This window comes from Zeugodacus cucurbitae, chromosome 6, assembly GCF_028554725.1.
Source record: "Zeugodacus cucurbitae isolate PBARC_wt_2022May chromosome 6, idZeuCucr1.2, whole genome shotgun sequence".
Classification (NCBI taxonomy): Eukaryota; Metazoa; Arthropoda; class Insecta; order Diptera; family Tephritidae; genus Zeugodacus; species Zeugodacus cucurbitae.
The window spans coordinates 29,116,531-29,144,120 of record NC_071671.1 but is presented as its reverse complement, the minus strand read 5'-3'; the positions used below and the strand labels follow the sequence as shown (position 1 = coordinate 29,144,120).

General features: G+C 37.4%; 1 protein-coding gene and 1 long non-coding RNA gene across 27 annotated transcripts in view; both read left to right on the top strand.

Moving 5' to 3' along the window:
• Positions 1-27,590, top strand: part of Ptprq_4 (phosphatidylinositol phosphatase PTPRQ) — a 474,745-nt gene that overhangs the window by 405,545 nt on the left and 41,610 nt on the right. For all 26 annotated transcript variants that reach the window (XM_054235185.1, XM_054235183.1, XM_054235189.1 and 23 more), the window contains one exon: positions 19,638-20,110. In XM_054235185.1, the coding sequence (XP_054091160.1) occupies positions 19,638-20,110 (473 nt within the window). The remainder of the gene's footprint in view (positions 1-19,637; positions 20,111-27,590) is intronic.
• On the top strand, positions 20,119-27,532 carry LOC114805181 (uncharacterized). The gene is made up of 2 exons (XR_003753269.2): positions 20,119-21,129; positions 21,193-27,532. It is a non-coding gene; the product is annotated as an uncharacterized LOC114805181 (long non-coding RNA).

Below are 27,590 nucleotides of genomic sequence, written 5' to 3'. Positions count from 1 at the left end.
TGAAGAAGTCGCACGATAGTGAGTCACCCTGTCTGAAGCCTCGTTTGGTATCGAACGGCTCGGAGAGGTCCTTCTCGATCCTGACGGAGCTTTTGGTGTTGCTAAACGTCAGCTTACATAGCCGTATTAGTTTTGCAGGGATACCAAATTCAGACATCGCGACATAAAGGCAGCTCCTTTTCGTGCTATTGGAGGCAGCTTTAAAATCGATAAAAATATGGTGAGTATCGATTCTTCTCTCTCGGGTCTTTTCCAAGACTTGGCGCATGGTGAATATCTGGTCCATTGTAGATTTTCCAGGTCTAAAGCCACACTGATAAGGTCCAATCAGTTCGTTGACGGTGGGCTTTAGTCTTTCACACAATACGCTCGACAGAACCTTATATGCGATATTGAGGAGACTTATACCACGGTAGTTGGCGTAGATTGTGGGGTCTCCCTTCTTATGGATTGGGCAGAGCACACTAAGATTCCAATCGTCAGGCATGCTTTCTTCCGACCATTTTTTGCAAAGAAGCTGATGCATGCACCTTATCAGTTCTTGGCCGACGTATTTGAATAGCTCAGCCGGTAATCTATCGGCCCCCGCCGCCTTATTGTTCTTCAAGCGGGTAATTGCTATTCGAATTTCTTCATGGTCGTGTAATGGAACATCTATTCCATCGTCATCGATTGGGGAATCGGGTTCGCCAACTTCTGGTGTTGTACTTTCACTGCCATTCAGCAGGTCGGAGACCCAGTATCCCCTGGACATCGGTTACCAGATTACCATCTTGGTCTTTACATGATGATGCTGCGGTCTTGAAACCTTCGTTAAGTCGCTTAATTTTTTCATAAAAATTTCGAGCATTCCCTCTGTCTGCCAGCTTCTCAAGCTCATCGTACTCCCGCATTTCGGCCTCTTTCTTTTTTTACGTCTGCAGATGCGTCTCGCTTCCCTCTTCAGCTCTCGGTATCTATCCCATCCCGCACGTGTTGTGGTTGTTTGCAACGTTGCGAGGTAGGCAGTCTGTTTTTTCTCCGCTGTCAGACGGCAATCCTCATCGTACCAGCTTGTTTTTTGTCGTTGCCGAAATCCAATTGTTTCGACTGCAGCTATACGCAGTGAGTTTGAGATGCCGTCCCACAGTTCCCTTATACCGAGATGCTGATGAGTGCTCTCAGAGAGCAAGAGTCAAGTCGAGTAGAGTATTTCGTGGCTGTCTGTAGCGATTGCAGCTTTTCGACGTCGAACCTTCCTTGTGTTTGTTGACGGGCGTTTTTTGCTGCACAGAGGCGAGTGCGTATCTTTGCTGCTACTAGATAATGGTCCGAGTCTATATTTGGTCCTCGGAGCGTACGCACGCCTATAACACAGGAGACATGTCTTCCGTCTGCACCTTTGATCGATTTGGTTACGCGTGTTTCGATCAGAAGACAGCCAAGTAGCTTGATGTATTTTTTTATGCTAGAATCTGATACCACAGACGACCATATTTCGGGAACCAGCGAAGTCGTGGGGCGTGACGCAAGTAAGCGATATGGTGAAGAGCCTCGATTTTATGCGGATTGTGGCTAAACGTTCATCCACCTGAGTGAATGCCAGGACTCGGCGACGTAGTCTCTCTCCCACCACAAATCCAACACCAAATTTGCGCTCCTTTATATGGCCGCTGTAGTAGATGTCACAAGGACCCACCTTTTTCCGTCCTTGTCCCGTCCATCGCACTTCTTGGACGGCGGTGATGTCAGCCTTTCGTTGTATGAGGACATCAACCAGCTGGGCAGAGGCACCTTTCCAATTAAGGGTCCGGACATTCCAGGTGCATACCCTTAAATCATTATCCTTAAAACGTTTTGCAGGGGTCGTCATCAAAAGGGCGATGTCTCATCCGAGGCTCTGCGTTTGTTTTTATTGGGGAGATTTTTTTATGTGATGAGTCCCAAGCCCTACCCACAACCGCAGAAGCGGGCTTCGCCTTCTCACTTTAGCTCGCCTCCAAACGGATGTCTGTTAGCTACCCAGGGGATACTTGGTCTAAAACCGGAAGTCGTGAGCTGCTTGTGTCATATGCAAAAGAATCGTTCCTGGCCACTCCCAAGTGAATGGCAATCAGAAACTTTCCTCACTTGCGTGAACTTCTACATATGACCCTATCCCCCATATATATTACATATATTTCACATCATTTTTTTCAAATTTTGTTTTTTGATTTCTATTATTTTTGAATTTAATTTATTTTCTGTATGTCAAAATGTCAGAAAACATATCATTGTGGTAAAATAGCTTAAAGCTTTCGGTGTGTTCAATGCAATGCATTGTAATACATTTCACAACACCACAAAATTTCAATGGTTTAGGGGACTCTTCTATTGAAGTACGGAACACCATTTGCTTTCAAACAAAATTCGGAAAACCGGTGATACACATATGGTTTCTGAAGCATACTACAATATGTACTACATGTCTGTCTCAGGTATTAGTTAAGATGTATTCGCTGCACTGTGAAAATGAACATTAGGCATATAACAAATTTTGACGAAAAATTTGGCATACCACCACGTGGTTTCGCTCATTTTTTAACCGTTTTGTCAGGGTGTCAATAAAATATTATATACCGAATTTCATTCGAATCGGTCGAGTAGATCCTGAGATATGGGTTTTGAACAATAAGTGAGCGACGGCACACCCATTTTCCATTTTGTAAAAAAATCTGAGTGCATATTCCATCTTCCATTTCTTATGTAAAATTTAGTTCTTCTGACGTTTTTCGTTAGTGAGTTAACCCACTTTCAGTAATTTTCAACCTAACCTTTGTGTGGAAGGTGGGTGTGGTTGTTATCTGATTTCAACTATTTTAATGGTGTGTGGTGGGTTACGTAAGAGAACCGACTGCAGTTTGGTTTATATAGCTTCATTGGTTTGCGAGATATGTACAAAAAACCTATTTGAGGGCGAGACCACGCCCACTTGAAAAAAAAATAATCCGAATGTGCCCCTCCCTATTGTGATCCCTTGTACCAAATTTTACTTTCATAACTTTTGCCCATCTTCGAAAGCAACCTCCTCAGGGTGCCAAGGAATATGTGTCCCAAGTTTCATTAAGATATCTCAATTTTTACTCAAGTTATCACTTGCACGGTCGGACGGACGGACAGATATCCGGATTTCAAATCGACTCGCCATCCTGATAATTTATATATATATAACCCCATATCTAGCTCTTTTATTTCTTGGTGACACAAACAACCGTTATGTGAACAAAACTATTATACTCTGTGCAACATGTTGCGAGAGTATAAAAAATATATGCTAATAAGGTATATTTGTAGATTAATTTACTAAAATAATGTCTTCAACAGAGCATATTCCAAAAATAAGAAACGTAAAATGAAACACAGAAACTATGAATTAACCATGGGAGCTAATAAGCAATAGTTCTCTTTATGTACTTACTGTAGCTGTAAATAACCCTTTTTATACTCTCTCGAAAATAATTGAAATCGGATAATAACCACGCCTACCTCCCATACAAAGTTTAGGTTGAAAATTACTAAAAGTGGGTTAACTCACTAACGAAAAACTTCAGAAACTAAATTTCACATAAGAAATGGCAGAGGGAAGCTGCAAAATGGAAGTTGTTTTTACAAAATGGAAAATGGGTGTGGCGTCGCCCACTTATGGGTCAAAAACCATATCTCAGGAACTACTCGATCGATTTCAATGAAACTTGGTTTGTAATAGTTTCCTAACCTCCCAATAATATGTTATGAAAATTGGCAAAATCGCTTCACAACCACGCCTACTTCCTATATACCAGAACTTTGAAGACGATCTGAATCGTTTACTTTACAATATATAAATTAAGCACTAGTAAAGATATCGATGCAGAACTTTGCACAAATACTAAGTTTATAGTGTGACAGCCTCATTCTAAAAATCGCCAAAATCGGACCATAGCTTTTCAAGGCCCCATATATCGAACATGAGGACCTCGCTGATTCTAACTTAATATTAGGGTTTCCAACTTTCAATGGACTTTATACAATATATATGACGAATATGTGGGTCAAATTGTGTATTATATAATATTAATTAAGTTAAATAAATAAATTGCGAAAGTATACAATGTTCGGTTACACCCGAACTTAGCCCTACCTTACTTGTTATATTAGTAGTCAAGAAGAGATTAAGCCATATATCATTAATAGGAATTTTAATTATATTACGCAGGCCAACACTCAATTTGCTTCTTTATCAACTGATTATAGTTAATTTGGGCGCGCTGAATTTAAATCTGTAATCAGTTTGTCTCTTTCAGCTCTAGTTTTCATGATATAGCTTTTTTAAACCCTCCACTTAACTTATGACATGAAAAAATAAATACAACACAAATGAGCTTTCTTTATTATTGGAACATAAAATATATACAGCACTTTTCGTTTAATTGACCCTATGGTTAATTGGTTTCCCCGTATAATTGAACGGTGTTATCGGACATAAAATATAACATACTAGCAGACCCGGCCACACGTTTTTGTGGCTAAGGTATACAATAAATTAAGTTGGTCCAATCTTGGCTTCGGCGACGATATTGATTACTCGAGGTTGATTTATGTTACGCAGCATGATGACAACTCACACTACTTTTAATTGCAAAGTACAGGCAATTTTAAATAGTTTGGGATAATTGACTACGTCATCCTGGTTTGTAGCTGTGTCAACTCTCTTGGACCGAAATTCTAAATTGTCGCATTAAGATCATCGATATCTTTTTTTTACCACCAACATAGGTCATTCAATCAGTCATTTATGGTTATCATTTTGAGGTTTCATGTCAGGAAAATTTCTCTTTCGAGTCAATGAAGTGACAGAGATCTGTTGGAAATGCTATCAATCCAACTGCCAACTGCTTCTACAATCGCAATTTTATATTGTTGCAAAAACTCATATGTTTGTTGTTAATTGGCGATTCTTTATGTGTCCCCACAAATGAAATGATTTTAGGCATGCGATTAGTAAGAGTTGATCCAGGAATAATTGGAAGAGTCTGGCATAAAACACCTGTTAACAGAATCCTGGCTCCATCAAAAACGTTCATCGGCAATCAAGATCTTTTAAAGTCCTATGCAGTACCTCCAGCGACTTCTTGAATATTTGGAAAATCTTAGTTATAGCGCTATTTTTGGCGATTTTGCCGACTGGTGTTTCGTTCATTTGCAATTTACGAGTAATTTCAAGGCCGTATGTGCCGTTTGTTTGCCTTCTAACAGGTGCTAAGTTGCCCCTATTCCCGTTAACCTTGGTGGTGAAAATGAGTGAAATTGGTTATGGAATTACATCAGCCCTCATATACTATATATGATGATTTTCTATTGGACTTTATGCCGAATATATAGGTCAAATTGTGTGTTATCTTAATAAAATTTCATCAATAAATTGCGAGGGTATAAAATGTTCGGTTGGACCCGAACTTAGCCTTGCCTTATTTGTTACAAATTGTTTTGAGCTATCGACACAACCTTATACAATTGAACAATAACAAAAATATTTTAACAAAGCAACAATGACGACCTTCAAAATATTATTTTTTTATTTATATTATTATCTAGCTTATTATTTGGAGGATGGAGTCATATGTAGAAGTTCACGTAAGTGAGGAAAGTTTCTGACTGTCATTCACTTGGGAGTGGCCAGGAACGATTCTTTTACATGTGGCTCAAGCAGCTCACGACTTCCGGTCTTAGACCAAGTATCCTCTGGGTAGCCAACAGACATCCGTTTGGAGGCGAGCTAAAGTGAGAAGGCGAAACCCGCCTATGCGGTTGTGCGTAGGGTTTGGGACCCACCACATAAAAACACCCCCCAATGAAAAAGAAAAAACAGCCTCGGATGAGAGACCCCAATTTTGATGACGACCACTGCAAACGTTTAAAGGACTACGAAATAAGGGCATGCACCTGAAATGTCCGGACCCTTATTTGAAAAGGTCCCTCTGCCCAGCTGGTTGATGTCCTCATACAACGAAAGGCTGACATCACCGCCGTCCAAGAAGTGCGATGGACGGGACAAGGACGGAAAAAGGTGGGTTCTTGTGACATCTACTACAGCGGCCATATAAAGGAGCGCAAATTTGGTGTTGGATTTGTGGTGGGAGAGAGACTACGTCGCCGAGTCCTGGCATTCACTCAGGTGGATGAACGTCTAGCCACAATCCGCATCAAAGCGAGGTTCTTCAACATATCGCTGATTTGCGCCCACGCCCCGACGGAAGAGAAGGACGAAGTGATCAAAGATACCTTCTATGAGCGCCTAGAACGTACCTATGAGCGCTGCCCCCGCCACGATGTCAAAATCGTGCTTGGCGATTTCAACGCTAGGGTGGGTAAAGAAGGTGTCTTTGGCACAAAAGTCGGAAAATTCAGCCTCCATGACGAAACATCACCAAACGGTCTGAGGCTGATCGACTTCGCCGGGGCCCGAAATATGGTCGTCTGTAGTACTAGATTCCAGCATAAGAAAATCCATCAAGCTACTTGGCTGTCCACTCGCAACCAGATCGATCATGTTGTGATAGATGGACGACATGTCTCCAGTGTTTTTGATGTGCGTACGCTTCGTGGTCCCAACATCGACTCGGACCACTATCTTGTAGCAGCTAAGATACGCACCCGCCTCTGTGTAGAAAAGCGTACACGTCAACAAACACAAGGAAGGTTCGACATCGAGAAGCTGCAATCACAACCGACAGCCGAACGATTTTCTACTCGACTTGCACTCCTGCTCTCTGAGAGCACTCATCAGCATCTCGGTATAAGGGAGCTGTGGGACGGCATATCAAACTACTTACGAACAGCTGCAACCGAAACCATTGGTTTTCGGAAAAGTCAAAAAAACAGCTGGTATGATGAGGATTGTCGTCTCGCAGTGGAGAGAAAACAGACTGCCTACCTCGCAATGTTGCGATCGACCGCAACACGAGCGGGATGGGAAAGATACCGAGAGCTGAAGAGGGAAGCGCGACGCATTTGCAGACAAAAAAAGAAAGAGGCCGAAATGCGTGAGTATGAAGAGCTTGACAAGCTGGCCGACAGGGGTAATGCTCGAAAATTTTACGAAAAGATCCGGCGATTAACTGAAGGTTTCAAGACCGGAGCGCACTCCTGTAGGACCCCCAGAGGTGATCTAGTTATTGATGACCAGAGTATACTGAGTTTGTGGAGGGAACACTTCTCCAGCCTGCTGAATGGCAGTGAAAGTACAACACCAGGAGATGGCGAACCCGATTCCCCAATCGACGACGATGGAGCAGATGTTCCATTGCCCGACCGTGAAGAAATTCGAATAGCAATTACCCGCTTGAAGAACAATAAGGCGGCGGGTGCCGATGGATTACCGGCCGAGCTATTCAAATACGGCGGCGAAGAGCTGATAAGGTGCTTGCATCAGCTTCTTTGCAGAATATGGTCGGAAGAAAGCATGCCTGACGATTGGAATCTCAGTGTACTCTGCCCAATACACAAAAAGGGAGACCCCACAATTTGCGCCAATTACCGTGGGATAAGCCTCCTCAACATCGCGTATAAGGTTCTGTCGAGCGTATTGTGTGAAAGACTAAAACCCACCGTCAACAAACTGATTGGACCTTATCAGTGTGGCTTTAGATCTGGAAAATCAACAACGGACCAGATATTCACCATGCGCCAAATTTTGGAGAAGACCCGTGAAAATAGGATCGACCGCGATGTCTGAATTTGGTATCCCCGCAAAACTAATACGGCTGTGTAAGCTGACGTTGAGCAACACCAAAAGCTCCGTCAGGATCGGGAAGGACCTCTCCGAGCCGTTCGATACCAGACGAGGTTTCAGACAAGGTGACTCACTCTCGTGTGATTTCTTTAACCTGATGCTGGAGAAAATAATACGAGCTGCAGAGCTAAACAGAGAAGGTACAATCTTCTATAAGAGTGTACAGCTACTGGCGTACGTCGATGATATCGATATCATTGGAAACAACACCCGCGCCGTTAGTTCTGCTTTCTCCAGACTGGATAAGGAAGCGAAACGTATGGGTCTGGTGGTGAACGAGGACAAGACGTAATATCTCCTGTCGTCAAACAAACAGTCAGCGCATTCGCGTCTTGGCTCCCACGTCACTGTTGACAGTCATAACTTTGAAGTTGTAGATAATTTCGTCTACCTGCACTTACAGCATTAACAGCAATAACAATGTCAGCCTGGAAATCCAACGCAGAATCACTCTTGCCAACAGGTGCTACTATGGACTAAGTAGGCAATTGAAAAGTAAAGTCCTCTCTCGACGAACAAAAACCAAACTCTACAAGTCTCTCATCATTCCCGTCCTACTTTACGGTGCAGAATCGTGGACGATGTCAACATCCGATGAGAGGGCACTAGGAGTTTTCGAGAGAAAGGTTTTGCGGAAGATTTATGGTCCCTTAAGAATTGGCAACGGCGAATACCGCAGACGATGGAACGATGAGCTGTATGTGTTATTCGACGACATAGACATAGTCAAGCGAATAAAAAAACAGCGGCTACGCTGGCTAGGACATGTTGTTCGAATGGATGAAGGTGCTCCAGCTCTGAAAGTATTCGATGCAGTACCCGCTGGTGGAAGCAGAGGAAGAGGGAGACCTCCACTCCGATGGAAGGACCAGGTGGAGAGGGACCTGGCTTCGCTTGGAATAACCAATTGGCGCCAAACTGCCAGAAAGAGAGATGCGTGGCGCGCTGTTTTGGACTCGGCTATAACCGCGTAAGCGGTGTCTACGCCAGTCAAGAAGAAGAAGATTATCTAGCGACAATTTTTTTTTTAATTCCGCACACGACCATTCAGTAGGGAGCCGAACACGAGAGTGATCTTAACCCTCCTCCCGTACCTCCTGCCCGAGTGACGCCTACAACTCTACAACGCATAGTTTAGCCGGCGAGCGGATGTTTTTCAAAATTTTTAACTCGTGACATCTTTTGAATGGATTGTCAGAATCTAATAATTCAAATAGTTATATAAAGGTGAAGCGATAAATAATAAATCATTTATTTCGATAAGGATTAATACTAAGGTACAAATAAAGAGCCTTTTCGAGTAATATTTTGATTAATTTTTTTATATAAAATCGCTTATTGTGACAAAACTATAATAGTTAGAGATATGATGTTTTTTGTAGATAATGATAAGTTCTACAAAATTGTAGTACATCACTTTGTTATATCTTCAATCGTTTTCGCAGCATTCGCGATTAAAGAAAGTTTTTTGGTATTTTTTTTACATTATCGGAGTTTTGGTAAGGAACCCTATTTTTTTTTAACTAAATATAGCCTATGTCACTCAGGGATAGTATAGCTTTCCAACGGTGAAAGAATTTTTCAAATCGGTACAGTAGTTTCGGAGCCTATTCGAGACAAACAAACAAAAAATCAAACCTTCCTTCTTTATAATATTAGTATAGATGAAACAACACGTAAATTTTCTCGGATAATTGGATTCGGTTAATTGGTTTTCCCGCTTAGTTGGTTCAAAATATATGTCATCAAAAATAAATTTCCTTTTAAATTTCCTCGGTTAATTCCACCAAATAATATTGTTGAAAAAAACGAAACTTCTAATCAACACTGTTTAATTAATTAAGAATAAATTCGAAAAACTAATATGTACATTAATAGATACATAGATTACAAGTACATAATATAATTATTGCAGTTTTTCCTTTAAGGATAAAAAAATATTCAAATATTTGAAAAACTTTAAGTGCACATACATATGCATTATCCTTTATGGGGTTAGGTGAGTTTCAGAGGTTGAAAACATGAGTATATTTATAATTGTTTGTTAATGTATACAACCATATATTAGGTTGCCAGGGAGATACATCCTAATATTTTATTCAGTATATTAAAGATACATATTGTGAAATTAATATTTTCAAATTCCGAAAGCTCAGCCGTTGGTACCTCATCTTCCATGAAGTGGCCAAAAAAACATTCTTGCCGTGGGCATCATAAATCATGATTGGTTCATCCAAATAAACAAACCAAAAATATTTCTTGTTAATGAACGAAGGAAAAAAGAAAATATTAAAAATTGAATTTTTGAAAGATTTTAAACAAAAAAACTAACTTTTGTGGTAAAATTTACGCCATATACTGACTCAAAAAAATAGTTGTAATAAAGATGTTTGGAAATTTTTCAACAGAATCGCTTCACAACTTTTTAAGAAATCATGTCCACTGACTTCAAATTTTGAGATAAACCCGATTAAAGTTTTACATTCATATTGACGTGGTCTAAATATTCGACAGACCACTTTGAATTTCCCCTTTAGTTGAGATGTATTTGCTGTACTGTGAAAATGAACATGTACTCACGTCTTCGATTATATTTTTTGAAAGGCTATAATCTTCGATTATATTTTTTGAAAGGAAAGTTAGATTTCCAGATAAAACTGTTTTACTATATAAAATTTGGGTCATTTTAGAGACAATTCGTTTACATTTTGTCAAAATATTTTGTAATATTAGTAACAAATTATTAATACGCACTTATGTAAATCCACTCACTTTTCAAATGAATGGGAGCCTTGGCGGCAATTTTTGAAAGGTTTATTGTAGTACGTGCATCTCTCTCTTATACATACAAATTAGGGTTAATGAATGTTGCCACTCCAACTACAGAGATTGCCACTTAACTAAAAAAGTAGGTATTTTGTATGTGTTGGTAAAAACTGAAAAATTTGGAATGTGTAGTGGTGTACGGTTAGCTCCGTCTTGTAGGGAAACTATAAAGATTACAATATAAATAATGCTTGGTAACCCTATAGTTTTGTTGCCTTGTGAATAACTATTGATCTTAATTTTCGTATACTTTTAGACCAAGGTACAATAAGTCATATTTTGTGGTTTTCAAACAGTTTCAAAATTGACCCACATATTCGTCATATATATTGTATAAAGTCTATTGAAAGTTGGAAACCATAATATTAAGTTAGAAGCACCGAGGTCCTCGTGTTCGATATATGGGGCCTTAAAAACCTATGGTCCGATTTCGGCGATTTTTAGAAAGGGGCTGCCATACTATTAACATAGTATTTGTGCAAAGTTCTGCACCGATAACTTCACTAGTGCTTACTTTCTATATTGTAATGTAAACGATTCAGATCGTCTTCAAAGTTCTGGTATATAGGGAGTAGGCGTGGTTGTGAAGCAAGTTTCATTGAAATCGGTCGAGTAGTTCCTGAGATATGGTTTTTGACCCATAAGTGGGCGACGCCACGTCCATTTTCCATTTTGTACAAAAATTTGAGTGCAGCCTCCATCTGCCATTTCTCATGTGAAATTTAGTGTTTCTGACGTTTTTCGTTAGTGAGTTAAGCCACTTTTAGTAATTTTCAACCTAACTTTCGTATGGGAAGGTTATTATCCGATTTCCTTAATTTTTGGACTGTATTAAGAAGTGGCTAAAAAAAACGACTGCAGAAAGTTAGGTTTATATAGCTCTATTGGTTTCCGAGATATGTTCAAAAAACCTATTTGGGGGCGGAGTCACGCCCACCTCCCCAAAAAAATTACATCCAAATATGCCCCTTCATACGATCCTTCATACCAAATTTTGTTTGCGAGAGTATAAAAAATGTAAGTTAATAAGGTATATTTGTAGTTTAATTTACTAAAATAATGTCTTTAACAGAGCATATTCCAAAAATAAGAAACGTAAAATGGAACACAGAAAATATGAATTAACCATGGGTGCTAAGAAGCAATAGTTATTTTTATGTACTTACTGTAACTGTAAATAACCCTTATTTATATTAGTGGTCGAGAGGAGATTAAATCATACATCATTAATAGGAATTTTAATTATATTACACAGGCCAACACTCAATTTGCTTCTTTGAATTTATCAACAGATTCTAGTTAATTTGGGTGCACTGGGGGGTTACTCTGTAAGGCGTTACGAATAGCAATGCGTTGCGAAAGTGAATTGCGTTGCGAAGGGCAATCGGTACTCTGTAACACTTTTGCATTGTAAACAGTGCAACTGTTTTCCCGTTGTCATATCTCCAGTATAGTTGACATTACTGACCGAAACGAAGGAGAATGAAAACAAAATAAATAACAGAAAAGTGAAGAAGTGTAGAAAATTGACAGTCAAACATAATTAAATTTGAATTGTTTTATAAATAAAAGTAATTTTAAATCAATAAAAAAGCTGTGAATATGGATTCCGTTGTGTTATGGGAGGAAAACTCAAACAATGAACGAGTTGAGCGGTAAATTATTAGAGACAATTCTAATGTGATGAGTCTTAGTGAAAAAAGGTAAGTTTGAATGATAAAGTGTAATGCGATTCTTTAAAATTGTTTGTGCTTCTACTCGTAAATAGTTTTGTGCAAAACTTTCGCTTAAGCAAAGATTCATTCAAATATGTGTTGGATAGCATAAGTAGTGAGCTAAAAACTCCACGCGGTAAGACAATTGTTTTTTAATTTATATTTGTTTTTTATAAATATTGTTTCCATAACCTAGATATGTATGTGATCATAAGATGATGATAAATGCCGTTAACGGTCGGTTTGCTGGGGCGTGTCATGATTCACATGTGTGGAATTTGTCAAGCGAACGCCAATATTTAAAAACCAACTATGTGAATGGAGAAATAGAGGAATTCGCATTCTTGGTGAGCATATACACATTCTTTAATTTTACTCGTTAGCTATTATATGCATCAATTATTTTGCTAACTTAATTTTTTTCTTATAGGCGACTCTGGATATCCGCTTGAGCCATGGCTTTTAACTCCATACAGAAATGCTGCTGAAAACTCTACTGAAAGTTACTACAACTACAAATCAAAAGTCAGATCCCTTATCGAACGAGTATTTGGAGTATTAAAAGCGCGGTTTAGATGCCTTTTAGCTGCTAGAGAACTACATTATGGCCCAGAAAAAGTGGTTCAAATTTTGAACGTATGTTGTGCTCTTCATAATATTTGCACTCTTTTTAATGTTTAATCACCTGCCAATATAGCAATAGAAGTTGAAGAAGTCGATGCTAGTTATACTGAAACCATAGGAAATACGAAATACGTTTAAGGGATCAAATAAAAAACAGTGTGATTACTTTATAAACATATAACACTATTTAATGAAGTAAATTTTTAATTTTTCATATTTCCACATTTTTTGATTAAAATTCACATTAATGATATAAAGCTTTAGTCTCTTGCACATGTGTATACATATCTATATACATATGTAAGTATTATATATGTATGTAATAAAAAGTAAAAAAAAAGTTTTTAAATCAAAACAATTCATTTAAACTATTAATATAATAAATAAATAATTATCAGTAAGTATTAAAAAATAAGTAACAGACTTCAATGTCAATAACTAAAATACCATATTTTTATTGGTCGGGCCGTTTAATTTCTAGCATTTGCTTTTTTAGTTCTAATGTTGCAAATTTTAGCTTTGTTTTGTCCAAATCAATCCTTTTTTTGTGTTCGAATTTTTCAACAGCCAATTTATATTTCCTTTTACAAATTTTCTGTTTTTTTTATACATTTTGAAATCACCTTTAGGTTTTCATTAATTTCAGACAACACTTTTAATGAACCTTTGTGATATGAGATTTGGTTATCCACTTGCTTATTTAAAAGGCTATCTTTCTTTTGCGGAGCGACTCTTCGACGTGAACAATGTGGCATTTCACAGGCGTTGGTTCATTCTGTCGGAATTCGTCGGTTGTGATGTCACTTGGTTGCGTTAACTGTGCGGCACCAAATTCTAAAGTGCCACTTATTCCACTGACGGATATTTCCATTGCCAGAAGCTCACTAACCTGCTCCTCCAACGGTGTTAAGGAGCAATGACTTGTTCCGCCGCATTTTTGCTTTCAAATGGGTTTTATAATCCGACCAAACCTTTAAATAATTAATTAATATGTGCTTCAAAAATCATTTATAATTAATCTTTTTTACCTTTTTCCATTTTAAGACATTTCGCATTTTTCGCTTCCACAGTTTTCAGCTGTCCTTTGGAAAGTTCCGAATGTGTTTTCATATAATTAATTAAAATTTCGAATTGTGTTGGGTTTGTTTGTTTATTTTTAGAATTTTCCCTGTTAAAAAATTATTTTTTTAAATTAAAACTACAAATATGCCTTATATACTTGCATTTTTTGTCTGTTGCGTTTGCTAGTTTGATATCGCATCAAAAACTCGTTAAACGCACAGATTTGAAAGTCGTTTACGCAATACAGAGTGCTGCCATTGCGAAGGGGTAAAAATAAATGCGCAAAACGCAATTTCGAATTCGCTAGTCGCCTTACAGAGTTGCTTTTTTTCATTACCGAGCATTTTCACTTGCGCAACGCCTTACAGAGTAACCCCCCTGAATTCAAATCTGTAATCAGTTTGCCTCTATCAGCTCCAGTTTTCATGATATAGCTTTTTTATACCCTTTTTTAATTTTGTCGGGCTGTGTTATTTACTTTATTAAATAAATAGACTTCATATGTCAGAATTATAAACTAATCATATTGTTTTGTATTTGCTTGAAAGTTGTGCTTCATTCGCCTATGCCAATACATAATTTGAAACACAATACAATTTTAATTATGTATGTAACATATGATTGTTTATATTGTACACTTTTATGCTCTCGCAACATGTTGTACAGAGAGTATGATAGTTTTGTTCACATAATCTTTTTTAACACCTAAAATTAAACGAGTTATATAGAGTTAATCAACCAGTTTGACGAGAAAGATTGAAATCCGGATGTCTGTCTGTCGTCTGTACGTTTGTTTAAAAGCTTCAACATTAATATTTTGGTACTTTATAGAAATACAGATTTTTTGTCAGAGATTTGATTGCAGAACTTCATTATGTTAGTCATCTCTAATAACTAACTAACTTACACTAATTATCGCTGGAGATGTTAAACATTTGTCAGGTCTAAAGGGACTACAATAAGATATACTCTCGAATAAACATGTCTTAGTTCCCTGCTTGGTAAAGAACATTCAACTACAACTGCAAGTACACAAATTGTAGAAGTATGCCATCGGGATTTTGGTATAGTTAAAAATGTTATTACTTTTAAGTATGAAACATAAAAAAGTAATCACATTGATGTAAGAAATTCAATTTTGAATACCGTATATACATAAACCTCCTCAGGGTACCAAGGAATATGTGTTCCAAGTTTCATTAAGATATCTCAATTTTTACTCAAGTTATCGCTTACACGGACAGACGGACTGACAGACGTCCGGATTTAAACACCACTCATCATCCTGATCATTTATATATACATATATAACCCCATTTCTAACTCTTTTATTTCTGTGTGACACAAACAACCGCTATGTGACCAAACTATTATACTCTGTGCAACATGTTGCGAGAGTATAAATATATACATATATAATCCTTGGTTCATTATACTCTCGCAACAAAACAACAAAAATTTCCTCTCGAAAACTCCTATTGTCCTCTCATCTGATGTTGACATCGTCCACGCTTCTTCACCATAAAGTAGGACTGGAGAACTTAATCATTATGTATAGCCTTATATAAATTGGTGCACCCAGCCCCATATACAACATACATATAACGATTTAGATTTTTCTGATTGAACGTAAAGACATCTATCGACGGGCAAAGACTTGACTCCACATATCCTACATCCTTCCCGTTCGACTAAATGGTGTGGAGGCATGGACAATGTCAACATCATAAAAGTCGGCGTTAAGAATTTTCGAGAAGAAGGTTTTGCGAAGGATTTATGTGCTGTACGTCATATACATTAATATAGTCCAGTGAATAAAGGAATAGCGGCAACGCTGGCAAGGTCAAATTATTCGAGTGGCTGAGAACATTCCAGATTTGATAGTATACGGTGCAATATCCGGGGGAAGCAGGGGACGTTATTCTAGTGGACTTTAGGCCAAATATATTGTTCAAATAGTAATAGTAAAATAGTGGTATCTTAATAAAATTTTATAAATGTTCGGTTACACCCGAACCAAATCCTTTCTTACTTGTTATACACTCGTAATAAAATTGCTAGCAACAAAGTTGCTAAGAGAGTATAATCATTGACTCAGTAACATCAACTATAGATAATTTTCAATAGTAATGGATGCTATTGGCATATAGAGGTGGCATTTTCCTGGCCACATGGGACGAGTACTGGGGAAGATTTAACACTTTCCTCACTTCTTCATTGTTACTGTTGTTGTTCTAATATTTTTTATATTTTTCCCCAACTTTTTCAGGCAAGTTTTTGGGGTTTTTATCTACTTGTTGTAATATTTAAGAAAAATCCCAAAGTGAAAGCTCTGAAAGATTGCCTCCAGAGTTCTTCAAATGCATTTTATTTTATTTTTTTCCTCCTGAATAATATTGTGCATAGTCCTTAGCTTGATATTTTAAATTTTGGACACCAATTTTTTCTGATTTCCAATTAGATCTGTGCAATTCGAAACATGAATATATGCCAGAATATTCCCAGAAGAACACTTGTTGGTTTTTTTAAGAATGTCCCGTTCATTTCTCATGAATCTCTCTTCGACTAGTGCATGCATTTTGCAAAGAATTCATTGACAATTGATTTTTTGTTGTTTTTGATTATTTGAGTTCTTTCTTATGTTTTTGTTTTTACTTTTGTTGTTTTTTTAACATATTCTATTACTAGATATATCTTATAATAATACTGTAAAAGAAAAATCATAAAAAACTAAACAGTTGTTTTAGAGATTTAATGGCTAAGTTGATTTTTTGTATCAATTTGCATTTTGCAAAGAATTAGTTGACAAACTGTACCTATTATTAGGATTTCAAAATTTCCATGGACTTTATACCATATACAGTACTTTTCGCTTAATTGCACATCAAAATTTTCGTTCAATTAACCGGGGAATCAATTAACAGATACTCGCTTAATTGAACAAGTTGTTCAATTAAAAGAATCCCGCTTTACTGAACAGTTTGTTCAATTACAGGAATCACGCTTATTTGGACTATTTCGTGAATTAAGCGATTACGTGGGAATCAAAATTTGAAAGTTGTTTGTCTTATTAAATAGTACGATAATAAAATATTATCCAAAATTATGACATCGATATGATTAAAATTTCAAGAATGTAAAACATTAAGCGGGTTTATCTCAAACTCGAATTTTGAAGTCAGTGGACACGATTTCTTGAAAAGTTATGAAGATTTTGTTGGAAAATTTCCACACATCTTTATTACAACTATTTTTTTGAATTAGTATATGGCGAAAATTTGTCCACAAAAGTTAGTTCTTTAGTTCAAAATATATCCAAAATTCAACTTTTAATATTTTCTTTTACCTTCGTTCATTAACAATAAATATTTTTGGTTTGTTGAGTTGGATGAACCAATAATGAGTTATGATGCAAGAACCTTTTTTTTTTGACACTTTATGGAATATGAGATACCAACGGCTAGGCTTTCGGAATTTGTATATACATACATATAAATTTAAAAAAATACTGTTTAAATATGTATCTTTAATATATTATTATATTATTTGGTGGAATTAACCGGGGAAATTTAAAAGGAAAATGATTTTTGATGACATATATTGTGAACCAACTAAGCGGGAAAATCAATTAACCGAGTCCAATTATCCGAGAAAATTTACATATAGTATATTTTTTGCTCGATAACTCCGTTCAACTAAACGGGGAAACCAATTATCCATAGGGTCAATTAAACGAAAAGTACTGTATATGACGAATATGTGGGTCAAATTGTGTTTTATAACAAGTAAGGAAGGGCTAAGTTCGGGTTTAACCGAACATTTTATACTCTCGCAATTTATTTATTTAACTTTATTTATATTAATAATACACAATTTGACCCATATATTCGTCATATACATATATTGTATAAAGTCGATTAAAAGTTGGAAACCATAATATTAGGTTAGAAGCACCGAGGCCCTCGTGTTCGATATATGGGGCCTTAAAAACCTATGGTCCGATTTCGGCGTTTTTTAGAATGGGGCTGCCACACTATAAACATAGTATTTGTGCAAAGCTCTGCACCGATATCTTCACTAGTGCTTACTTTATATATTGTAAAGTAAGCGATTCAGATAGTCTTCAAAGTTCTGGTATATAGGAAGTAGGCTCGGCCTATTTTGGCCTATTTTCACAACATATCATTGATATAAGGAAACTATTACAAACCAAGTTTCATTGAAATCTGTCGAGTAGTTCCTGAGATATGGTTTTTGACCCATAAGTGGGCGACGCCACGCCCATTTTCCATTTTGTAAAAAAAAACTGAGTGTAGCTTCCATCTGCCATTTCTTATGTGAAATTTAGTGTTTCTGACGGTTTTGGTTAGTGAGTTAACCCACTTTTAGTAATTTTCAACCTGCAAAATCGGACCACTGCCACGCCCACAAAATGACGAAAACCGAAAACACATAAAGTGCCATAACTAAGCCATTAATAAAGCTATGGAAATAAAATTTGGTGCGAAGGATCGCACTATGAGGGGGCATATTTGGATGTATTTTTTTTGGCGAAGTGGGCGTGGCCCCGCCCCCAAATAGGTTTTTTGTATATATCTCGCAAACCAATAGAGCTATATAAACCAAACTTTCTGCAGTCGTTTTTTTTTTAGCCATTTCCTTATACAGTCCAGATACGACAGAAATCGGATAATAACCACGTCCCCTCCCATAAAAAGGTTAGGTTGAAAATTACTAAAAGTGGGTTAACTCACTAACCAAAAACGTCAGAAACACAAAATTTCACATAAGAAATGGCGGATGGAAGCTACACTCAAATTTTTTTACAAAATGAAAAAGGGGCGTGGCGTCGCCCACTTATGGGTCAAAAACCATATCTCAGGAACTAATAAGAAATGGCGGATGGAAGTTACACTCAAATTTTTTTACAAAATGAAAAAGGGGCGTGGCGTCGCCCACTTATGGGTCAAAAACCATATCTCAGGAACTACTCGACCGATTTCAATGAAACTTGGTTTGTAATAGTTTCCTTACATCCCAATGATATGTTGTGAAAATAGGCAAAATCGCTTAACAACCACGCCTACTTCCTATATACCAGAACTTTGAAGACGATCTGAATCGTTTACTTTACAATATACAAAGTAAGCACTAGTGAAGATATCGGTGCAGAGCTTTGCACAAATACTATGTTTATAGTGTGGCAGCCGCATTTTAAAAATCGCCGAAATCGGATCATAGGTTTTTAAGGCCCCATATATCGAACACGAGTGCCTCGGTGCTTCTAACCTAATATTATGGTTTCCAACTTTCAATGGACTTTATGCACTATATATGACGAATATGTGGGTCAAATTGTGTATTATTAATATAAATAAAGTTAAATAAATAAATTGCGAGAGTATAAAATGTTCGGTTACATCCGAACTTAGCCCTTCCTTACTTGTTTTTAATATATTAGGTCTACAATAATAACTTTCCAAGCAAATTACCATTACAAATTGCGACAGTGGAAAATATTCGATTACACCAGACCTTAGTCCTCCCTTACTTCTTTTATTTAAAGGTATTACATAAGACATGTATTTATTCTAATACGAAATGTAATTTTGTATTTTCAGGGATGTAGTCCAGCTCCAGAACTTCGATTTGATTCTTTGAACTCGTACGAAAGTTGGCCATATGTTATGTCTTGGAACGATGCCTATGCTAATAATAATAAAAACTGTATTCATCAATACCAATCTACAGAAGTTCGTTGGAATCCGTTAAATGGATTATATTCTAATGAATCTTACATAACTTATATAATTGGAAGTAGAATTTGTGCCGAAAGTTTATCAGAGATGTGTTCGAATTTCAGTGAATGCATAACTGAAAAAATATATTGCAATGGGCCGTTAAAGCCAGCTACTGAATACTACGTAGTCTTTCGATTTTTTACAAGATCTGGTTATAACGATGTGGCACTGTTGGAGTTTGCAACTGACTCTGTTTTTCAATTGACGCTAATTATTATCTGCATTTGCGGATGTTTACTTCTATCGTTGTGTGCTGGCATTTCATACATTTGGATTTCAAAACGATTATTTTGGTAAGCCTTAAATTATATGCAAAACTTTCGTTATTCGAAAATATTATAAACAAGAATGTATGTATCAATCAAGTCGAAAGACAAAATATATATGTAATTGCTGGACAGTGAACTTATCACGGTTGCTAAGGAATATCTTGGCGACAACTGGCCTTTTTGAGTCGCGTAATATTCCCTAAGATCGGTTACCGGCTTTAAGTCCTGATCTGTATTTAATAGAGCATTTATGGGCCATACTTTTAGCAATTTTTTTTTAGCTGAACAAAGCAGTATAACAGCTCAATACAGCTAAAACAAACCATTGAGGAATGAGCTGATTTTGGATGTTATTAAGTTATTTTTTTATTTTGATAACCTAGAATATTCAAGTATTTTAATTTTTTAAATTTATGTTCTGTATTTTCAAGAGGTTGCGATGCCCGAATTCTATGGTGAATCTACAAATTCAAAATCGACTTGACCTAAGGACTTGAAATCAGTAGGGTGCGCTCAGCACATGTAAACGCATGGAACGCTCTATTACACTATATGACACAATTTTTTCTGTAAAAAATGTAAATTTTCCTGGAGAATAGAATAATTCATAAGTAAAAAAAGTATGCTCTCCGTTTTTCGAAATTTAGCTTACTGGAAACGCCATTATTAATTCTAGTATGTATGTACATACATACATATGTTACCAAAAAAGTAAAAATATGGGCATAATCTACCTTACCTTTTTATTCAATTGGCATACATATAAGTAGGCGAGGTTGAATCTTTGAAAAATAATTCAAAAATTTAAATTAAAAAAAATAATGGCACAATTTTTTAAAAACTAACGCTTTTTAGTTATGGCTCAATCTCCCATAAAAATTAAGTTTGATCCAATACCCAGCCGACTGATGTACGGTGTTATCAATCAAAAATTACCAACATTTTGATTTTTTTATATGTACATATGTATGAAAAAACTTAAAAAAAAACTAAATTGGCAATTTATTTTTTTTTTCAAATGTCTACCAAAAGTTTAATTTTTGGTATGATCATTTTGTAATATTCCATGCATTTAAGATTAAAACAGCTCTATTTTTTCCGTTAAGCCAATCATCCGGAATTGTGGAGAAGGAAGTGCGAGAACATTTTTTCGAGGCGGGGCGATTCAGAACGTTGTAACTCATATTCAATATAATATTTTTATATTTGTATATAAGTATGTACTGTCTAAATATATGTTAAATAGGCTGTCACATGGGCAACTTTCTTTTACTATATATTTTAAACGTATTTAATTCTTTTATTGCAAAAAATATATGTACGTTTTTATTTAAACCTTACATTGCCCGTAGAGGAAAAAAAATTAAAATTAAAAAGCACGCTTGGTAAAAATTCACTAAATATAAACAAACGCACTGTTCTAAAAGAAAAATAGATCAAGATCGTTGTGATATTTAATCCTTTTTCAATAAGTAAAGTTTACCACTTCGAGCAATAAATTTTGTAATGCAAACTTTTGGATCGAAATAAAAAACGTATACAATAAGCTTTTTCAAACACCGCATGCATATTATATGAAGTAGAGGTCCCGTTATATTTATATATTAAAATATCCTATTGGAATTGTTTTAACAGCAATACCGAAATTGAGTCTTTGCAGTATGTAACATGACTGCCACACGGCCAGGTATACGGTTAAAACATAGGAATAAATACAGTACCTACATATATACCTTGAAAGTCGGATTAAAACCTCGTTCTTCGATCATGTCTGCCCCAAATGATGTCATTTGAAAACAACCGTTGTATTTTTTTGCTAGAAAATGTCTTGATTCTGGTGTGTTATGCAAACTGTAATCAATACAGCAATCGTATTAAAACGCTTCTCGATTCAAATCACTATTTGAAAAATTTCTTCTTGAGCTTCGCAAATAATCTATTTGTTCGACGATAGACGATTTCGCATAGCTAACCTAGCCGTTTATTCACGTTGTCGTCACGAAAATGGATTAAAAAGTATCCTATTTTCTGCCCCTGGTCCTAAGCTACCTCCAAACCAAATTTATGTCAAATCGGTTCAGCCATTCTTTATCTATAAATAATTGAACTAACACGACTTTCTTTTATATATATAGATTTATTAATATCTAAAAAAATCAATAATGAATAAAATATGCAAAGGATAAATAAAAAAATAGAAAAATAACAGTGCACAAATATCAATTTTACTGAGGTAGGTTTTACTAAGTGTGCTGGGATAAAAAATAAGGTAACAAAATGAGCGAAATGAGACCAAAATAATAAGGGTACTCATTTGATGTTCTTCTTCTTCTTGACTGGCGTAGACACCGCTTACGCGGTTATAGCCGAGTCCAAAACAGCGCGCCACGTATCCCTCCTTCTGGCAGTTTGGCGCCAATTGGTTATACCAAGCGAAGCCAGGTCCCTCTCCACCTGGTCCTTCCATCGGAGTGGAGGTCTCCCTCTTCCTCGGCTTCCACCAGCGGGTACTGCATCGAATACTTTCAGAGCTGGAGCACTTTCATCCATTCGAACAACATGACCTAGCCGCTGTTTTTTTATTCGCTGGACTACATATGTCTATGTCATCAAATAACACATACAGCTCATCGTTCCATCGTCTGCGGTATTCGTCGTTGCCAATTCTTAAGGGACCATAAATCTTCCGCAAAACCTTTCTCTCGAAAACTCCTAGTGCCGTCTCATCGGATGTTGACATCGTCCACGCTTCTGCACCGTAAAGTAGGACGGGAATGATGAGAGACTTGTAGACTTTGGTTTTTGTTCGTCGAGAGAGGACTTTACTTTTCAATTGCCTACTTAGTCCATAGTAGCACCTGTTGGCAAGAGTGATTCTGCGTTGGATTTCCAGGCTGACATTGTTATTGCTGTTAAAGCTGGTTCCCAGGTAGACGAAATTATCTACAACTTCAAAGTTATGACTGTCAACAGTGACGTGGGAGCCAAGACGCGAATGCGCTGACTGTTTGTTTGATGACAGGAGATATTTCGTCTTGTCCTCGTTCACCACCAGACCCATACGCTTCGCTTCCTTATCCAGTCTGGAAAAAGCAGAACTAACGGCGAGGGTGTTGTTTCCAACGATATCGATATCATCGGCGTACGCCGGTAGCTGTACACTCTTGTGGAAGATTGTACCTTCTCTATTTAGCTCTGCAGCTCTTATAATTTTTTTCCAGCATCAAGTTAAAGAAGTCGCACGATAGTGAGTCACCTTGTCTGAAACCTCGTCTGGTATCGAACGGCTCGGAGAGGTCCTTCCCGATCCTGACGGAGCTTTTGGTGTTGCTCAATGTCAGCTTACACAGCCGTATTAGTTTTGCGGGGATACCAAATTCAGACATCGCGGCATAAAGGCAGCTCCTTTTCGTGCTGTCGAAAGCAGCTTTAAAGTCGACAAAGAGATGGAGTGTGTCGATCCTTTTTTCACGGGTCTTCTCCAAAATTTGGCGCATGGTGAATATCTGGTCTGTTGTTGATTTTCCAGGTCTAAAGCCACACTGATAAGGTCCAATCAGTTTGTTGACGGTGGGCTTTAGTTTTTCACACAATACGCTCGACAGAACCTTATACGCGATGTTGAGGAGGCTTATCCCACGGTAATTGGCGCAAATTGTGGGGTCTCCCTTTTTGTATATAGGGCAGAGTACAGTGAGATTCCAATCGTCAGGCATGCTTTCTTCCGACCATATTCTGCAAAGAAGCTGATGCAAGCACCTTATCAGCTCTTCGCCGCCGTATTTGAATAGCTCGGCCGGTAATCCATCGGCCCCCGCTGCCTTATTGTTCTTCAAGCGGGTAATTGCTATTCGAATTTCTTCACGGTCGGGCAATGGAACATCTGCTCCATCGTCGTCGATTGGGGAATCGGCTTCGCCATCTCCTGTTGTTGTACTTTCACTGCCATTCAGCAGGCTGGAGAAGTGTTCCCTCCACAAACTCAGTATACTCTGGTCACCAATAACTAGATCACCTCTGGGGGTCCTACAGGAGTGTGCTCCGGTCTTGAAACCTTCAGTTAGTCGCCGGATCTTTTCGTAACATTTTCGAGCAGTACCTCTGTCGGCCAGCTTGTCAAGCTCTTCATACTCACGCATTTCGGCCTCTTTCTTTTTTTGTCTACAAATGCGTCTCGCTTCCCTATTCAGCTCTCGGTATCTTTCCCATCCCGCTCGTGTTCGGTCGATCGCAACATTGCGAGGTAGGCAGTCTGTTTTCTCTCCACTGCGAGACGGCAATCCTCATCATACCAGCTGTTTTTTTGACTTTTCCGAAAACCAATGGTTTCGGTTGCAGCTGTATGTAAGGAGTTTGATATGCCGTCCCACAGCTCCCTTATACCGAGATGCTGATGAGTGCTCTCAGAGAGCAGGAGTGCAAGTCGAGTAGAAAATCGTTCAGATGCGCTCATAGGTACGTTCTAGGCGCTCATAGAAGGTATCTTTGATCACTTCGTCCTTCTCTTCCGTCGGGGCGTGGGCGCAAATCAGCGATATGTTGAAGAACCTCGCTTTGATGCGGATTGTGGCTAGACGTTCATCCAGCGGAGTGAATGCCAGGACTCGACGACGGAGTCTCTCTCCCACCACGAATCCCACACCGAATTTGCGCTCCTTTATATGACCGCTGTAGTAGATGTCACAAGGACCCACCTTCTTCCGTCCTTGTCCCGTCCATCGCATTTCTTGGATTGCGGTGATGTCAGCCTTTACTCTTACGAGGACATCAACCAGCTGGGCAGAGGCACCTTCGCAATTAAGGGTCCGGACATTCCAGGTGCTTGCCCTTAATTCGTAGTCCTTTAAACGTTTGCAGCGGTCGTCATCAAAATGGGGGTCTCTCATCCGAGGCTGGTTAGTTCTTTTCGTTGTGTTTTTATGTGGTGGGTCCCAAACCCTACGCACAACCGCATAAGCGGGTTTCGCCTTCTCACTTTAGCTCGCCTCCAAACGGATGTCTGTTGGCTACCCAGATACTTGGTCTAAGACCGGAAGTCGTGAGCTGCTTGAGCCACATGCAAAAGAATCGTTACTGGCCACTCCCAAGTGAATGACAGTCAGAAACTTTCCTCGCTTACGTGAACTTTCACATATGACTCCATCCGGAACAGAACTTTGCATAAATACTGCATTTATAGTGTGGCAGCCCCTTTCTTAAAATCGCCGAAATCGGACCATAGGTTTTCAAGGCCCCATAAATCGAACATGAGGACCTCGGTGCTTCTTACCCAGTATTAGGGTTTCCAACTTTCAACGGCTTTTATACCATATATATGACCAATATGTGGGCCAAATTTTGTATTATATAATATTAAATAAATAAATTGCGAGAGAGAATGTTCGGTCACAACCGAACTTAGCCCTTCTTTACTTCTTTATTTGTAGAAAGTAGCCAAGAATAATAAAAAGCAAAAATCTTTAAAAATTATGAAAAGTAGGAAATATATTTGCCATTTTATTACAAATGCGCGAGTTTTATTATTTGGGCAGTACACTTATTTTCGTGTTGCCTTTTTTATTATTTTATTCATAATTTCTTACTGACTACATTTTATAATCTTAGTGCTATTTATACTAATGGAATGCGGCTGCTGTTATCTGCATGCAACTTCTATGTTGTAATTCGATATCCATTATCTTGCTAGAACAAATATAGTTTTGTTATGCTTATCAGTTTTTCGTTATGGAATTCTGTCTGTTGTGTTTATAATGCAGAAATTTTTATTGTTTGTTTAGGTTAAGTGTGAGATTTACTAATGCCCGGTTTCACAGTTCGTACTTAAGTTGTGCCCAAATAAAAACTTAGCTAAGCATTGTTATTGACTGAGTAGTCATTTGCGTTTCACAGTCGATGCTTATTTTCTATAAAATTCTATTACGATATATGGCAGCACAATGAAAAACATTTGTTTACAAATACCATCTGACAAATTGAAATTATTGTTGATGAAAAATAACTTTGCGACGAATAAATTTAGAATCTGGGAAATGGATGGAAACAATAAAAGGACACCGAATTTCACCGCAAGCGAGTGGGGGCACCTATTGCAACTCGCAGGAAAGCATTGAATGCAAGAAATTCCAAAAAATATACATTAAATAAGCTACATTTAGTTTCAAGGATAGGATATTTGTATATTGTTATAATTGCTTGTTGTAGGTAATATATATGAATGTTGCCATATTCTGATATATTAATTATTGGAAGATCTAACTTTTCATGGTTTATTAAATAATGCACATCAATCAAGTTAAGTGTGCCAGAGTAAAATTTTTTATTTTTCGCGAAATTAATAGTGTTAGTTATTGATTTTAGTTAATTATAAACTTCTGATATAACAATGCTTTCGGTTATTGCTTTGGGGTCAAGGCTTTCGAATATTCTTTCGAACTATGAATTAATTAAGTTTTGCTTATTATTATTTTATATTAGAAAATTAAGTGAAGTTTTGATTTCCACTAGGTCATCGTGGTCTGGTGTGCCAGTGATGAATTTTAACATGGAACCAAGAAAGTTAGGTGATCTTTTTGGTCTATAAATATTGGGAATGATATTGTCGCATAATGCGATAGGGAAAAGTAAAAAGAAAATTATTCCATATATGCCTTTACTCTATATTATCCTTATGGATAATCCGTCCTTTATTAGTCGATACAGTTTTTCCGTTATCTTTTTTTACAACGAGCTTCGCGTATTTTCTTACGTTCTTATTACGCCTGTGCGTCTTGAAAATATTACGTCACCTGGATTATAGTTCAGCTGCTTTCGATTGCGATTATGATGACGCAAGACTCTTTCCTGGTTTTGTTGTATTCGTTCTTGGATGTCGGGATACCCCCTTTGATTATAAAACACGTCCTCGGGTTTCTCGTTGGTAACGGAATGTATGGTTTGGTTGTACTGCCGAACAACTTCGAAAATTTGGTCTTCCGGTGCTGAATTATCCTGGTCAGCTAAAACTTGTGCGATTTCGATAATTGTGCTATGCGTCCTTTCAACTTGACCGTCTGTAGTAGAATGGAATGCTGGCGTTTTTGTGTGCGTTATTTGTAATCGTTTGTAGATTTGTTGTGCACATATGCTTGTAAACGATAGATCGTTATCAGTCATTAAAAATTTTGCGTTTGGGTATATTTATGAAAGAATCTCGTCGACGTATTTGTCCGTTGAGCTAATGTATACGTTATCGCTCATGTAGAATAAGTCTAAGTGTATGTATTCGCCTACTTTGTTTGGCGTTGGTGCGGAACCAATTGGTTGTTTGTTTGGTCGGCGTTCGTATTTGTTTGTGAGACAGATTTCACAGTCTTGTACTTCTTTTTTACAAGCGTTACGTATGTTTGGCCAGTAATATTTTAGGGAAATTTCCTCCTGTAGTTTATGTGTGCACATTTATGTATGTCATTTATGATTTGTTTTTGTTGTTCGGTTTCGGTAATATCGTCCACCAATTTTTGCGTTA